Here is a 15,877-nt window from a genome sequence, read left to right on the forward strand (position 1 = left end):
AAAAACTATCAGTAAGTGCTTTGACAGTGAGGGTGGTGAGACACTGGAGCAGGTTGTCCAGGGGAGTTGTGGATGCCCTGGAAGTGTGCAAGGCCAGGCTGGACAGGGCCCTGACCAACCTGGTCTAGTGGAAGGTGTCCCTCCCCATGGCAGGGGGTTTGGAATTAGATAATCTTTAAAGGTCCTTTCCAACCCAAACTGTTCCATGACTCTGCCTTAGCAGAGTAAGTAGCAATATGCCTTAACTGAATTATCTTGTTCAGTACCTCTGCTATGGAAAGAGCAAAACCACTGCAAACAGATCCATACATTTAGAATATTTCTGTGATTTTATTACTGGTTTCACAGTATCTCTTTTAAGTAAGCTACATCTACCCAGTGGTTCAGACTCCCATCTCAGAGCATCATTTATTGTTCTTTCAAATTATTTTCCTTGTATGTTATTTTATAGACTTCACCTGTCATATTCTTCTTGAGCAGTCAGGTAACTGTGCATTAAAAAAGGATTGAATTTGAAACATGTCTTAATAGTCTTTGTGAGGACATGTATGGAGGTAGAATATGATGGAACATCATACCTAAAAAAGAAAAAGTCTGGATTTTGAAGATTCTTTTCAAAAAATGGTGATAAAGGGTATGGATTTTTAAGGAGATGTTTGGAGATGATAAAAAAGACAGGCAATGGAAAAAATACTGCAAAGCCATTCAAAACCAGCTGATGATGGTTAGTTCTGAGGCAGAGAAATGGACAAAAAAAGCAGAACAGAAATGATTTGGGAGACAAATGAGAGGTGAGGTGTGAGTGGGAGCAAGATTTGACAGGGATTTGATGATGAGAAAGAAAAGATTGAATTTCACGTTCAGAATAATTCAACTTAGCTTCTTTTCCATTGCAAAAAGTCTTTAATATTTTGTTCTGCCCTACAGAAATTCTCATGCTGTCCTTATCAGTGTAGTTTGTGAGTTCTTTTCAGAACAGCGCTGGACAGTATGTGTCAAGTATCTCTTGCATGTAGTTTCATTTTTTCTTTTTGGCTTCTTAGTGAAGGAGTAATTGCACAAGTGAATGGTATGTTTTAGTGGTGTTTCTTGGCATGCTTGTTTCTAATTGATATGGAGGATCAGCTAGTTTATGTTGGGATTATATCTACACACAAGCTGTATTTTAAACTTAAGCTCGAGGATGGGAAGTGTGAAGGGAAGGCAGGAGAGGGAAAAGGGAAAGGTTTGTGTTATACAACAGAGAACAGTGAGATTTGGGATAGTTTTACAGTCTTCAGGAACTTTATCTAACAGTGTATGTGGCCACCTGGATAGTTGGCTTCTAGGACAAAGTAACTTTTCATCTTCTTGCTCAAATGAACGCTAAACCTGAGAATTGAAGTAAATTATACATCTTGGCCACAAGTTGTCTGGGGAAGATAGTGTATTATATATCCCTGCCCTGGGGCTCATAGTCTTCTAAAAAGGCTGGGGTAGTGACCCAAATCAGTTAACTAGAAGAGGTTAAATAGCACAGACACAACACTATGAAAACACAGTCACATCAGGAGAAATTAAGAGACTGAAATAAATGCTTTCTCTTCCTTCGGGGACTTGAAAATACATGGATTAGAAAGGAATCTGGAGAGGTCTCTGAGGCCATTCTCCTGCCTTCAGGCAGAACCAAACATATTTAAGTCATTCTTGGTGTATGTTATTGTGAGTTGTTCTTGAAATACCTTTTTCCATGAATGAACCTCATTGCTTTTTTCCCCCCGTTCCCTGTGGACATTTCTCACAGTTGGTAACTGTCCTGTTTCCAACAATTTTTTGAGCAGTGGAAAATCAGCACCAAGTTTGAGTGTCTACATTTTATGTATATATGAAAAGATAAGCACAGAGTAGATATGATTCTATGTGAATTAAATTAAATAGGTCTCTGGGGAGACCTTATAGTGACCTTCCAGTACCTGAAGGGAGCTACAAGAAAGCTGGAGGGTCTTGTAGTGATAGGAGAGGGGCAATGGTTTTAAGCTGGGAGAGGGTAGATTTAGAGTGGGTATTAGGAAGAAATTCTTTACAGTGAGAGTGAAGAGATATCAGGATGGGTTGCACAGGGAGGTTGTGGATACCCCCACCATGGATGTTCAAGGCCAGGTTGGACAGGACCTTGAGCAACCTGGTCTAGTGGGAGGTGTCATTCCCATGGTAGGGGGCTTGGAACTGAATGATCTTTAAGGTCCCTTCCAACCCAAACCATTCTATGAAATGATTTAAAAATGTACATTTCATAGCAAGGTTTGTACAGAAACACACAGGCAAGGTAGCATCTATCTCACCAATATTTACGTCTTATTAACACTTTATGGCAAGAGAAGTGTTTCAATGGATTTTACGGTTAGAAGTTATATTCCCTTTGATACCTCTACTAAATTTTAAAGGTTTGTTTGTTTTCTTTTTTTGTAATTTCTACATTCTAGTTGCCTAAATATTCCTGTAAACTCTTTTAGAGTGGGTAAGGTTTGAACAGTGAGACAGATGAGCAGCAGATTATGTTACAGAAATTATCTAATGGATTTGCTTTCTGATCAACAGAAAAATGTGGGATGGAGGAGGGACTTAAGTCCTATAGTCTCATTTAAACTCCATTTAGTACTAGTATTTAAAATATGTCTATTCCCCCCTTTCGATCTACATCATATTTAGAACAGGGAAAAGCAGATGAGCAAAAACGACATTGTGCAAACACAGACCAGGCTAGTCAACCATTGCACTGTAAGTATGAAATTAACATCAGGGAGTTTGCTGAGTGTCTCTGAGTTTATGACTTAATATGCTCCAGTAAATGATACAGATAAATATCTCCTTTTTTTTTTTTGTGCGTATTTCCCTAGATTAAGTTGTTTGCCTCAGTTATATAGTCAATAATGCAGTATGTCTATTAGTTATGCTACAATAAATGTAAGTTATGCTGTACTAAAGCCTGTAACTAGTTGCCAGCATTATGTGTGAGACTTCATATAAATAACTGCTGGAATTCACATGGAAAAATGTTTTGTGCTTTTTTATTTTTTTGGTCCCTGGATAAATGCTTCTAAAGTAATCTATGTTTGAATGGAAATGAAGAAGCAAATAGCTCAAACCCAGTTATTTTGAAAGGCTGGCAAAAATACAAAACCATCTTCAGATTTAGGGACTTCTGTAGATGTTTATATCCTTGAATAAAAGTTACTTTCATGAGATTGGTTTTGAAATGTCACTGCTTTCTGCTTTTGCTACTCTTATACCCACCAGCTATGGATTCATCTAAATTGTTAATCATTTGAATGCTTAGAAATATGCTATTATATGCTCTTGGTTTTATTCTGTGGTGTTGAGAACACAGCATAAAGTCATCACCTATTAGCTGAATAGCAGTAATCAACTCTATCTGTTCTTTCAGCCTGCCACACTTAAAAAACAAAATGAATTCGCTTAAACCACATTGAAAACATAATTTATTGAACTGTGAAAATTGCCTCAGGAATATTCACTGTATATTCCTGTGAAAACAATATTTGTAAATGCTTCATTTCTTGTCTTAGGAGTGCATTTCTTTAAGCACTATTTTTAAACAAGCCAGTATTTTTTTGATCTTTTTAACCAAGAAAGAATGGATGACATTGAATACTGGAGGCTGATACAGGATGTAAGACATCTATATTGTGCTATATTCTGAGGCACATGCATAAATCAAAAGGCTTTTAGAAACAGGAGTGCACAATGTTCAAGTCTTTAATGAATATTAAGGTTGCCCAGAGAGGTGGTAGATGCCCCATCCCTGAAAACATTCCAAGTTAGTTTGTTTCAGGCGCTGACCAACCTGATGTAATTGGGGTCGTCCCTGCTCACTGCAGGGAGTTAGGGCTAGATGACCTTTAAAGCTCCCCTCCAACCCAAACCAGTCTATGATTCGATATCATGGTAGAGGTTATCCTTGGTTAGTTGAGTCATGTACAGCAGTGCTGTTAAGTGGAACTTGAGGAGATAGGAGACAGTAAGCTCTTAAGGGGTTCACCCAGGTACTTTCAGTTTCAATAAATTGCTCCATGGGAAAGGAAATCTGTCCTTGGGTGTTATTTAAAAGAGTATTGTTAACTATCACACCAATATGATGACCTCCAGATTTATCTTTGAGATAAGGGTACTTATTTGTAATGCGTTTATGAAAATCATTTCTCTAATAGAGGGTCTCCTAATTTTCATTGTTAATGTCATAATAAAAATGTGTAGTTCACTAATCAGATTTGGTCAACTCACCATGAAAGAAAAGCTGCTTTAATTCTTCATCAGGAACGCAGAGCCTGCACCAAGTCTGACTAACAAATTTAATAAAGATAAGAGAAAAAAAAAATTTTTTTTGCAATTATATTTCAAAGCCCCATCAATGACAAGGAATGTAATAATTTCAAAGGTGAAAGCACATGGTAGTTCCCATTTTTAACTGTCTTCAAGAAACTGGCCAAACACAAATCTTTTGAAATCACAGATAATGTTTCAAACGACAAACACACGTTCTGCTATAATTTTTGATTTTTTGCTGCTCCATTTTTTCTGTTGCATTCCTTTCACTTTCCAGCAGCGGTGTAGCTGGAAAAGAAAAGCAGGTGGCTGGGAGAAAGGTGAGCAACACTTGACAAACCAAACTTCTACAGCTTTTGTAGTGAAGCCTGAGAAGACTAAGAGGGGATTTAATAAATGTTTATAAATATATGAGGGCTGGGTGTCAAGAAGGAAGGGACAGCCTCTTCTCATTTGTGTCCTGTGATAGTACAATGGAAGTAAACTACAGCACAGGAAGTTCCACCTCAATATGAGGAAGAACTTCTTTACTGTAAGGGTCACAGAGCACTGGAAGAGGCTCCTCAGAGGGGTTGTGGAGTCTCCTTCTCTGGAGACTTTCAAGACCTGTCTGAATGCAGTCCTGTGCAACCTGCTAGATTATATGGTCTTGCTCTGGCAGGGGGGTTGGGCTCTATGATCTCCAGAGGTCCCTTCCAACCACTAACATCCTGTGATCCTGTGAAGCCTGTTGTTTGTTTTAATAATGCAGCATTAGTAATTTCCATCCCAGTCAGCAGAAAGCCTACCTCCATTTTAGCCCATTGCTGGCTACAGAAAGATAATTAGCATCTCACTGGCATTCCTTCTTCAACTTTCAGCCAGGTGTGGAATGGGAGTGGTCCTGCACAGCAGGAGGAGGTGTGACTTGTGATGTTCTTTGTGTTTTGACAGCAAAGTACCAGTCAGACAGGGCTTAGAACCCTAATTTATGATGGATGAAGGTACTCTACCTTCACTGTGATTTTTGGCTGTTTGTGGAAGGGCTGCAGCAGAGTCTTGATGAATCATCTTTTATGCAGTTATAAATGCTGTTAATCTGTCTAAAATAATGAAGATTAATTACCAGGCAAAGGTCCAATACACTGCTTGGGCAGCTCACAATTTAGCTGTGTGTAAATCTGGATGCTCATTTAGGTTTTTCTTTCTGTCTTTGCTTCTTGCCCTGGCAGGTGTGTGCCCAATCACTGTGAACATGGTGGCAAATGCACCCAGACGTGGGACAGCTTCAAGTGTACTTGTGATGGAACTGGATACAGTGGTGCCACTTGCCATAACTGTAAGTCCTCCTGCAGTTTCGGGGTTGCAGTGGAGCAAGGAAAGCACTCATGTCTCATGTCTTTTGGTTGAGATTTAAAAAGTCAAAGTCTTCCTCTCTGGTTGTTAAAGATCCTAAATCCATTTCTGAAAGGAGATGTTGGCTAAATCATACTTCAGCTTACCTACATAGGAATGTATATACACAACACCACGCAAGGGAGCAAAGGAGTGCAGTGGTCTGAGCTGGGTGTGCTGAGCAAACACCTTCTCAAAACTGCTGAGAGGGGACACAGCAAACCTGCCCTGAGCTGTTGTGGAGAGATCCTTACTGCTGCTAGAGAGACACTGGTTCAGTTGCTAATCTTGAGGTGTGTTCATACTGATTATTTGCCATTCTGAAATCAAATTATTTACTCTGTTGTTCTGAGTTTCTCAAATAAGATTATTTCCTATGAGGTCCACATTCCCTAAACTATTAAAGCACAGAAAAAAGAGGGGAAAGGATGGCTGCTCTTTTGATAGATCCTGAAAAATGCATGATGAGACAGCAGGATGTCTTGTGTTCCTTCTCTTGGACATTGAAAGGAGATTTTCATCTGCAAAGTATATTCTAAAGTATTTAGAAGATGCAGAGAGCATAGCCAGTTCTTATGTTTCTTCCTTTGGTGTTTAGTAAACAACCTCCTCACACTGAGGAAAGACAAAAATCCTTCTAAGCAGGTGAAAAGTTAAAGTTGAAGCCAGGGTTTACAGAGATACAGATTTAGATTACTTTACACCTCCAGGAGCAGGGATTCAGCAACCTCCCTGGGCAGCCTGTTCCAGTCTTTGAGAGCCCTTTGAGTCAAGAAGTTTCTTCTAATATCCAATCTAGACTTCTCATGGTGCAACTTGAAGCCATTTCTTCTCATCCTATCACTTGTTCCTAGGTAGAAAAGACCACACATTGCTCCAACTTTTCAGGGAGTTGTAGAGAGTGAGAAGGTCTCCTTTCAGCCTCCTTTTCTCCAGGCTAAACGATCCCAGCTCCCTCAAGCCGCAAAGCCTGGCCTTTAGCTCTGCTCAGGTTATGTGGCAAGAGGTAAGCTCTCAACTTCTGTGGCATTTCATTACAGCCAGGTTAATAACAACCAGTTCTGTCAGCACTGAGCCCTGTAAGCTTTATAAGGGAATCGTAGAGTCATGGAATGCATGAGGTTGGAAGGGGACCTCCAAAGGTCATCTTGCCCAGCCTCCCTGAAGTGAGCAGAGACACCTCCAACTAGGTCAGGTTGTTCAGGGCCATATCAAGTCTGAAGCTCAGGGCCTCAACCACATCCCAATACCCATTCCAGTATTTCACCACCCTCATTGTAAAGAACTTCCTCCTGAAGTCCAATCTAAATCTATCCTGCTCCAGTCTAAAGCCATTGCTGCTCATCCTATCACTACAGGCCCTTGGAAACAGTCCCTCCCAAGCCTTCCTGTAGGTCCTCTTCAGATATTGAAATGTAGCTCTAACATCTCCCTGGAGCCCCAACTTCCTCATCCTGGGGAGCTGATCTTAGTAAAGATCAGGGATCTGGGAAAGCAGATCTTTATTAAAAGTACAACCCAAATCTATTTTGATTCAGTAAATTCAAATGTGTGGCTTCTGTCTTTAATTCTCTGTTCTTGTTACTTGGACATTAAGACCGAGTCAGCCGTAGAAATGTGCATACCATGTGCAATCCGTAGGGCAAAGCCTCTGTCAGAGAATGCCAGTCACAGATGACACCTTAGAAAATTCCTTCTCACGAGATATGTCTGTGACTCTGACATCTGCATCTCTGCTCATAACTGCTATTGTTCTTACTATTGACTGCTTTCAACATTTCCACACTTCCTTAGTTTTTAAAAATCACTCAGTGCAAGTTTTCTTTCCCAGTACAATGGGATTACTTTTGTCATGGTTTAATCCCAGCCAGCAGCCAAGCACCACACAGCTGCTTGCTCACTCCCCACATACACTCCACTGGAAGATGTATTGCTTGAATTATATGAAATGATAAATGAGAAATAATACTTGAAACCCAACCTGATGAGTTTTGAAAAGAAAGGAACTTTTAGTGGGGCAGGACTGAGTTGCTCCCATTCCCTGCCCCCTCTCCCCCTCCCCCCTTTATGTGTTGGCGGTGATTTGCTACAGCTGAGGTGATTTGCCTCATTTAGGGTGATGGAGGACAGGTGCTGTGGGATGTGCTAATGAGGATAAGGGGCTCTGCAGGGAGGTGAAGTTATTCTGAAGAAAACACGTCTGCAGAAAGAGTAAGTGTGATTTTGAGAGCTGCTGGGCTTGAGGAGGCTGGAGGTGGGGGGAGAGATGTATGAACTTTACACTGGGAGCAGGGGGAAAGAATGAGAAAAGAATGATCAGCTCTTTTAGAATTGTTATTACAGAATGTTTGGTAGTAGATGGTGTAAGAAGAGGGAGGATGGTCCACCTCGTTCTCTTGTGAGCTGATGTTTGGGTGGCTTTCATGAAGGTGGTGGACTTTTAAATTGCTCCTTGAGGATTCCTACTTTAAGACACTTTATTTGTGAACTGACTTGAGTAAAGTAGATTCTGGGAGGTGAATAATAGCGAGTTGAAGTACAGCAGTGTGGGTGTGTCAGAGGAGTGCTGAACTTGGAGTAATAGGGGGGAAAAATGAGCTAGAATTTCTGAAATCTTTAGAAAGAGGCTTTTGTCTCTCCTGCTCTTAGCATGCTCTGAGAAAGCACTTCGAACAACTAAGTGTTCTCAGCCAGTATCAATGTATTCTCTTACTCTTTCCCTACACTCTGTATCTACACTAGCCAAATGTTCAGATTTACTAGGTGCTCTGCAAAACCTCAGTTCTGGCATGTTTGCCTCTTTGATGTTGAGGATATTGATTCTCAAAGCCTGTTTGTAAAGACACTACTTTTATTTACCAGAGTTTATTAAAAGGATTGTATAATCAATATGCTGGCTTCCCAAAGAAGCTAATCTCTTTTCCAATAATGCTTTTCAAAGGAAATGTCATCCTAATTTATAATTGTCTTTGCGGCTTCATCTTCTATTATTTATTGTGTGTTCTGAAAGGTTTTAACATAATGCATTTCTTTTTCTAAGATGGAAGGTGATTATTAAATTACCTCTTTTCCAGTAAAATACAATTTTAACATGAGGATGAAGTTGTTTGGTGTAGTCTGAGATACTGTAATTTTTCATGTGCAATGTATAAGCACCAGATTGCTGCATTTTTGGACCTGTTCCTGCCAAGCTTGGACCACTTAATTTTTATTTTTTTTTTGAGGTTGGAGATTTTGCATGTTTTTAGGTTTCACACTCTGCTATGTATTAGTAAAAAAATAAACCCCCCCACCAGCTTGTTCTTAGCTTCTCTGCTATAAACTTTTGCTATTAATTGGTGATTTCAGCTCAGAACTACTCTGCACCAGGTGTTTATGAACTGCAGGGTGTGTAATAAATTGGAAGCAACTTTAATTTATACTGAAAGTAAATGGAAAGAGTCCATGTTCAGGACAGAATGGACTGCAGCTCCAAAATAAACACCACCAGCACGTGCTGACTCATGTTCATGAGCACGAAAAGAGTGCAAGGGCTGAGATTTGGCTTTAGCTGTGTGTAGAGTTGGTCTGTTTATGTGTAGTTTTAAGTAAAAATTGGGTATCATGATTGTTCAAGCTAAATTTCTGCTGGGTGGGGTTATATATTTGGGATCTAGTCCAATAACAGTATGTCATTAGGGTCTACTTGGGAGCATTTCAGTCCTTAATTGAATGACCTAGTTAACACATTTAAAGTTAACCAAGCAACATGCTTGAATTTCAGCCTGTGTTTGGGGAATTTTAGGAGGACTTAAAGTGATTTCAGGCAAATGTAACCTGTGCTTTAGTGTTCTTCATAATGCACAGCCAAATGTTGATTCCAGGGGACAGTTAAAAGACAACCGCTAATTAAGAACAAGTAACTTGAACAGCTCATGTATGCTGGAAAACCAGTCAGAATTAATCATAGCCCAAAAAGGACTCTGCAGATAAAGACTTCAAAATTAATTAGCTTTCTCTTAAACTTTTCCATTAAGGCAATCTAGCATATTGCTTACTTCTCTGTTAAGACACTTCCATTTAAAAAAAAAAAAAAAAAAAAAGGCATTAGTGTGCTGATATTAAAATCCTGTTGTCAGCCATTAGAGAAAAACACTGGAATTCTGTAAGTCTGGCTTTCTCAGAGATGTGAGAGAATGAAGCTAATGCAAAGATCAACTGTAGAGATGCACAGTAGTCAAATTAATGAGAACTTCCTCAGATGTTTTGCACTCCAGAAGGCCCATCACATCCTGGGCTGCATCAAGAACACTGTGGCGAGCAGGTTAAGGGAGGTGATTCTACTGCTCTGTTCCATACTGGTGAGACCTCTCCTGGTGTACTGTGTCCAGCCCTAGAGGCCTCAGCCCAGCAAAGTTGTGTACCTGTTGGAGTGCGTCTAGAGGAGGACAGAGAAATTATCTGAGACCAGAGCTGCTTTGCCATGAGCACAAGCTGAAAGGCTTGGGATTTTTCAGCCTGGAGAAGTGAAGGCTCCAAGAGGACTTTATTGCATCCTTTCAGGCTTACCAGAGATGAGTTGGGGTTTGTAGTGTTCCTATGTGCATTACCTAGTGTAGAAAGGTTTGATGTGTTCTGCCTTTGTAATGAATTGTTCACCTCTGTGGAAGGCAGGATGATCAGTCTGCTAGGACTGTCAACTGACAATGAATGTACTTAGATTCAGTTCTTCTGGTTAGCATTTCCCTGTAACGCGACTCTGAGGCAAGTTCTTTTTCTTGTGTAACTTTTTTCTTGATTTGGTTCTTTTTCTTCATTTATAGAATGAGAATTATAATGCTCCTGAAGTGCTCTGAGACTTATGAGAACCATTACAAGCAAAAGAGCTTTTTGGGGAAAAAAATAAAAAGGAAGCTTCCAAAAATATATAAACGCTCTGATCATTCCAAAACTTTAATGAGAAGAATTGATCATTGTAAAATCAAATCCTCATTTTTAATCTGCCAGACTGGAAGCATGCTAAGGTTCTAATTCAAAAACTTATTTTGAGAAAGCTAACCACTCAAGAAAATGATAAAACTGTAGCTATCAAATTGCCCAGAAAGGAAGATGGTCTTTCAAAAACTGCTAATCACCTCTGGTTGCTGCCTCATGATAGTGTTGGGTTTTGAGATAAAGCAGGTTGCAATTAAGTTATCTGTCGGGTCCCTTCCACTCCAAACCATTCTATGAGCGTGTAAGATGCTCATACTGCAGATAGTATGAGCATCTCCTACTACTTCAGGAGAAGTAGGCTCCCAAGACCTTTCTGCTTTTCCTCATGTGTATGACTTGAGAAGTAGGACATAAGGATTTTGCCAGCTGTACATAATTTGCTGGAGAAAGCAGAAACTTTGCAGTGACTTCTGTGTCATATCTCAGGTATAAGACTGGTGGCCAGTTACCCCAAAGTGTCTAAGAATCGAATGTCCAAGTTGTAAAGAGTGAGGAAGTCTACCCTCAGCCTTCTTCTCTCCAGACTAAACAGCCCTAGTTCTCTAAGCTACTCCTCAGAAGACTTGTGTTGATGTGGTTTGTAGTTCTAAATTTTCTCAGTTAAGTCTTATCTGCACAACTTGCATATCTGTAGCTACTTGGTCATATATCTAGCACTACTCATTTCATTTTTCTGGATCCATAGTCTGTCTTTGTGTCTCATCTTGACAATTTTCAAGCCCATGTATCCCCCTGTAGCTTTTATATTAAATCATTTATCACATCCATATTCCCTTATCACTTCTTTAGAAAACTTTAGATTACATTTTCTGGTGTCTGTGGTTCCTCTATTTTATATCAAATGTTTTTGATACACTTTCAGGTTCAGAAGGAGCTACTAGATGCTCAAAACCAGAAGAAAACAAAACATGCCATTTGTTGCTATTTTTTTTTTTTCCAGTATCTGCCATTGCTACTTCTGAGCACTACAAATATCTCTGCATTTCTCATATTCATGCTCAGGCTAACTGAGCTACCAGGATTTTTTCTGCCTTTCTGAAGTTCTTAACCAAGCCTCCCCTTCTGTCTTCAACATTTTCACGTTTCTTGATTTATTTGTGGTTGCCTATCAACCTCAACAGTTCCTTTCCTCTAATCATTCCTTCTCTAATCACCTACTCTTTATTTTGGTTTGGGGTTTTTTTTTCACCTATTCATCTAAGGTGAAGAATCACATTCTGCAGATTAGAAAGCTCTATTGGACAGAAGTTGTAAGGCTTAGCCAGGTCAAACATAACTAAAAGGGGAAATGGCTACAGGAGATAAGTCCTGTACTCAGACCTAGTATGATGTTTGAAATCAGTCTGCCATGTGCTGTCTTCTGTTGGAAGATAACGTATCTGATAGTGGTCAGGTGTTGGAATAGGCTGCCCAGGGAGGTGGTGGAGTCACTGTTCCTAGAAGTGTTCAAGAAACTTGTGGACATGGCACTTTGGGACATGGTTTAATGACCATGTTGATCTTCAGTTGACAGTTGGCCTCGGTGTTCTTGGATGTCTTTTCCAACTGAAACGATTCTGTGATTCTGTATCATGCCAGATGGAACAAGCCAAAGGAGGTGATGCTGCTACAGCTCAAGCTGTGCTCCCAGCCAGCATGGGTACATAAAGCATGCATACCCAGTACACATTTACATGGCTAGCCACACAAACCACAGACACTCTGTGGACTTGCAGATGCCCAACAGCCTCAGAATGCTTCCACCCTCTGGCAGAGCAGGACGGAGAACCACTAGGAGTATGTGTACATATGTACAAGGTAGATGGTACCACCAGCAGGACTCAGGCACTCGTTCTGCCCAGTAGCTGGGCTTTAATCCCAGGATCCCATTTTCCCCTGTTTCTGTTACCTGAACATACAACAAGGCAGCAGTTCCATTCCAGATACAGACCGCTGTGTTCATACACACTTCGAGCTGGCCAGGACTGTGCTCTCACTGCTACAGACATTCAGGTGCTCTCACATCCAGTTGACCCTTGGAAACCCACATCTCTGCTTGTTCCTAGGCCGCTTCACCTGCTTACTGGCTAGTCCAGACTGATCTTCACTAGCTGTCACACACCCACACTTGCTGCAGTGGCTAGCACCACAGGCACAGAATGACCATGGTTGGGAAAGAACTTTAAGATCATCAAGTTCAACCATTATCTAATTCTACCAGGGCTGCTACTATATCATGTCTTTGAGCACCATATCTAGACAGCTTTTAAACTTCTCAAGTTATGGGGATTCAATCACTTCCCAGGGCAGCCTATTCCAGTCTTTGAACCCTTATGGTATAAAAGTTCTTCCTAATGTCTGACCCTGTTACAACTTGAGGCCGCTTTCTCTTGTCCTGTCATTTGTTACTAAGGAGATGAGACCAACCTCCTTTCAGGGAGTTGTAGAGAGCAATGAGGTCTCCTTTCAGCCTCGTCTTCTCCAGGCTAAACAATCTCCCTCAGCCATTTCTCATAAGACTTATTTTAAAGATGAAAAAGCCCTCCAACCTGTGGTCAGACACCAGCTGCTGGCACTCACAATCCCATGCACATGGGCACACAGCATCCAGAGCCACTTGCCCAGGAAAGAGTGAGAAAGGAATTTAATAAGCATGCAGAACAGGTTGTGCTGCTGAGATTCAGGGCACAACCAGATAAGACACTGACCAGATCAGGAAAGTGTTTGTCACCCTGTACTCGGCACTGGTGCGGCCAAATCTTGAGGACTGGGTTCAGTTTTGTGCCCTCAGTACAAGAAGGACACTGAGGTATTGTAACAGGTCTGGAGAAGGGCAACAAAGCTGGTGGAGGATGTGGAGAACAGGCCTGGTGAGGATCATCTGAGGGAACTGGGATTGTTTAGTCAGGAGAAGAGGAGGCTAAGGGAAGCCCTCATTGCTCTCTACAACTCCCTTGAAAGAGGTTGGAGTGAGGTGGGCCTTGGTCTCTTCTCCCTAGTAATGAGTGATAGGATGAGAGGAAATCGTCTCAGGTTGCACCAGGGTGAGTTTAGGTTGGATATTATAAGAAACTTCCTCACTGAAAGGGTTCTCAAAGACTGGAATAGACTTGTCAGGGAGATGGTTGAATTCTTATCCCTGGAGCTGTTTAGAAGATGCAGAGATGTGGTGCTGAGGGACATGGTTTAACACCAGACTTGATAGAGCTAGATGATAGTTGAGATCAATGATCTTAAAGGTCTTTTCCAACATTAAGAATTCTATTTACATTTAAATCCCTCTTTTCAGTACCTTTTCCTCCTCAAAATCATCTAAACTTCTCCCTTTTCCTACCTTTTGTTTTGCCCCTAAATGTCCCACATCTTGCATGATTGAGTTGTTTCCTTTCCCTCCCATAATGTGCTCCACCCCTAGTCATCAGCCCCTTTAGTCTGAAAGGCATAAGGGAGAGCTGCTCCCAGTGACTCATGATGATGGGTTCCACGCCCAGATACTGGAGCTGAGGTTAGTTTGGGATAGACCCAGACAGATTGTTTGTGGCTTGGGAGTCCTTGATCTGAGTACCTTTCTGGGCTGTGCAGATGGGCTGATGGCTCCTGCGATGGACCAAGGAGCAGTCTGGCAGGGTACTAGCTGGGCTTCTCCCCTGGCATTGCATCTCTGAGCTGTTCTGTGGCTGTGCAGATGGGCTTTTTTGCTGAAAAAATTTTGCCATGTTCTCATCCCCTCAGTCAAAATGAATACTCTGTGATGCTGCTACTGAAGCAGAATTCAACTAAAGAGAGCATGTGCCAACTAGGGCAACCTCCAAGGTACCCATCTAACACATTGCTAATTTCACAGCTCATCCATTATGTGAAAAAGACATGAAATTTTTTTCCAGTAAGTTGCCAGGACACAGTCATTCCTGGTTGAAAGTGTTGGAGAGAAGACATGAAAAAAAGGGACATGGAGCAGATGTTTCTGCTGATATTGTGATGGCAGTTTAAAAAAAAAAAAAAAAAGTGGATTTGTGTTGGCATTGTGAGTTGCTAGTGATTAATGGAAATGACATAAATGATGCATCGGCTCTAAATTGGTGTCATGTTGATAGAGGACATTTTGATTGAGACAATGTAAATGCTGATATGAGCATTTGTTTTCAGAATAATTTAGTTGTTCTCTGGTGGTGGAAATGATTGCTTGGCTCCTCTGGAAAACTCACTGTTTGGGTAAGGCTGTGTTAAGTCTGTCTAATGGGCGGTTTGTAGGTAAGCAACTTTTTGAATGGTTTTCAAACATGGACTTTTAGTGCAAGTTTTTTTGAATTATTTTGTTTGACCAGTATTGCTCTTTAATGACTGGAGAAAGTTTTACTTAAGTAAAGCTTGTATTGAGTGAGTACAGCCAAGCAAGGTACCCTATTTTTCTTCTCAGGATTTCTGGCTGTGCAAAAGACCTCTAAGATCATTGAGTCCAAATGTTCTCTAACTCTACCAAGTCTGACGCTAAACCATGTCGCTCAGCACTACATCTCTGCCTCTTTGAAACACCTCCAGGGATGGGGATTCAACCACTTCCCTGCAGAGCCTGTACAGGTCTTTGAGAACCCTCAGAGAAGAAGTTTCTTCTAATATCCAACCTTAACCTGCCCTAGTGCAACCTCAGACCATTTCTGCTCATCTTATGTTACCAGGGAGAAGAGATCAAACTCTACTTCACTCCAACCTCCTTTTAGGGAGTTCTAGAGAGCCAGAAGCTCTGCCCTCAGCCTCCTTTTCTTCAGACTAAACAACCCCAGTTCCCTCAGATATTCCTTACAAGACCTGTTCGGGTACAAAAGTGTTTAAGGAACTGGGGTGAGGAGGAGGGGGGAGAAGGTCAGGAAAATGACAGTTGTCCAGGCATGTGAAAATAAAACCTGATTTCAGTCTTCTAAATGAGCATAGGAATCAATGCGTTTGGGAATTGCTAATATTCATGATCAAAACAAACCTGACACTGTAATCTCTTTCAAAGCTGTACAATGAAAATGCCTCTTTGTGCAGCTGAGCAGCAGTCAATCTTGATGAGGAAGGTCACATCTTAATCAAATGCTGTTATATCCAAGGCAGGGGAAAGCCACCATTAGCTTGGTGGGGGGAAACTCTGTCCAGTTCTGGGCTCCTCAATTCAAGAGAGATGTTGAGGTACTAGAATGTGTCCAGAGAAGGGCAACGAGGCTGGTGAGAGGCCTTGAGCACAAGC

At 41.1% G+C, this 15,877-nt stretch overlaps 1 protein-coding gene across 1 annotated transcript in view; it reads left to right on the forward strand.

The window, feature by feature from the left end:
• CNTNAP2 (contactin associated protein 2) overlaps nt 1-15,877 on the forward strand; it is a 664,834-nt gene that overhangs the window by 349,960 nt on the left and 298,997 nt on the right. Inside the window, exon 11 of the mRNA XM_054385136.1 lies at nt 5,535-5,641. Within this exon, the coding sequence (XP_054241111.1) occupies nt 5,535-5,641 (107 nt within the window). The remainder of the gene's footprint in view (nt 1-5,534; nt 5,642-15,877) is intronic.

Source organism: Indicator indicator, chromosome 11 (genome assembly GCF_027791375.1).
Source record: "Indicator indicator isolate 239-I01 chromosome 11, UM_Iind_1.1, whole genome shotgun sequence".
Lineage (NCBI taxonomy): Eukaryota > Metazoa > Chordata > Aves > Piciformes > Indicatoridae > Indicator > Indicator indicator.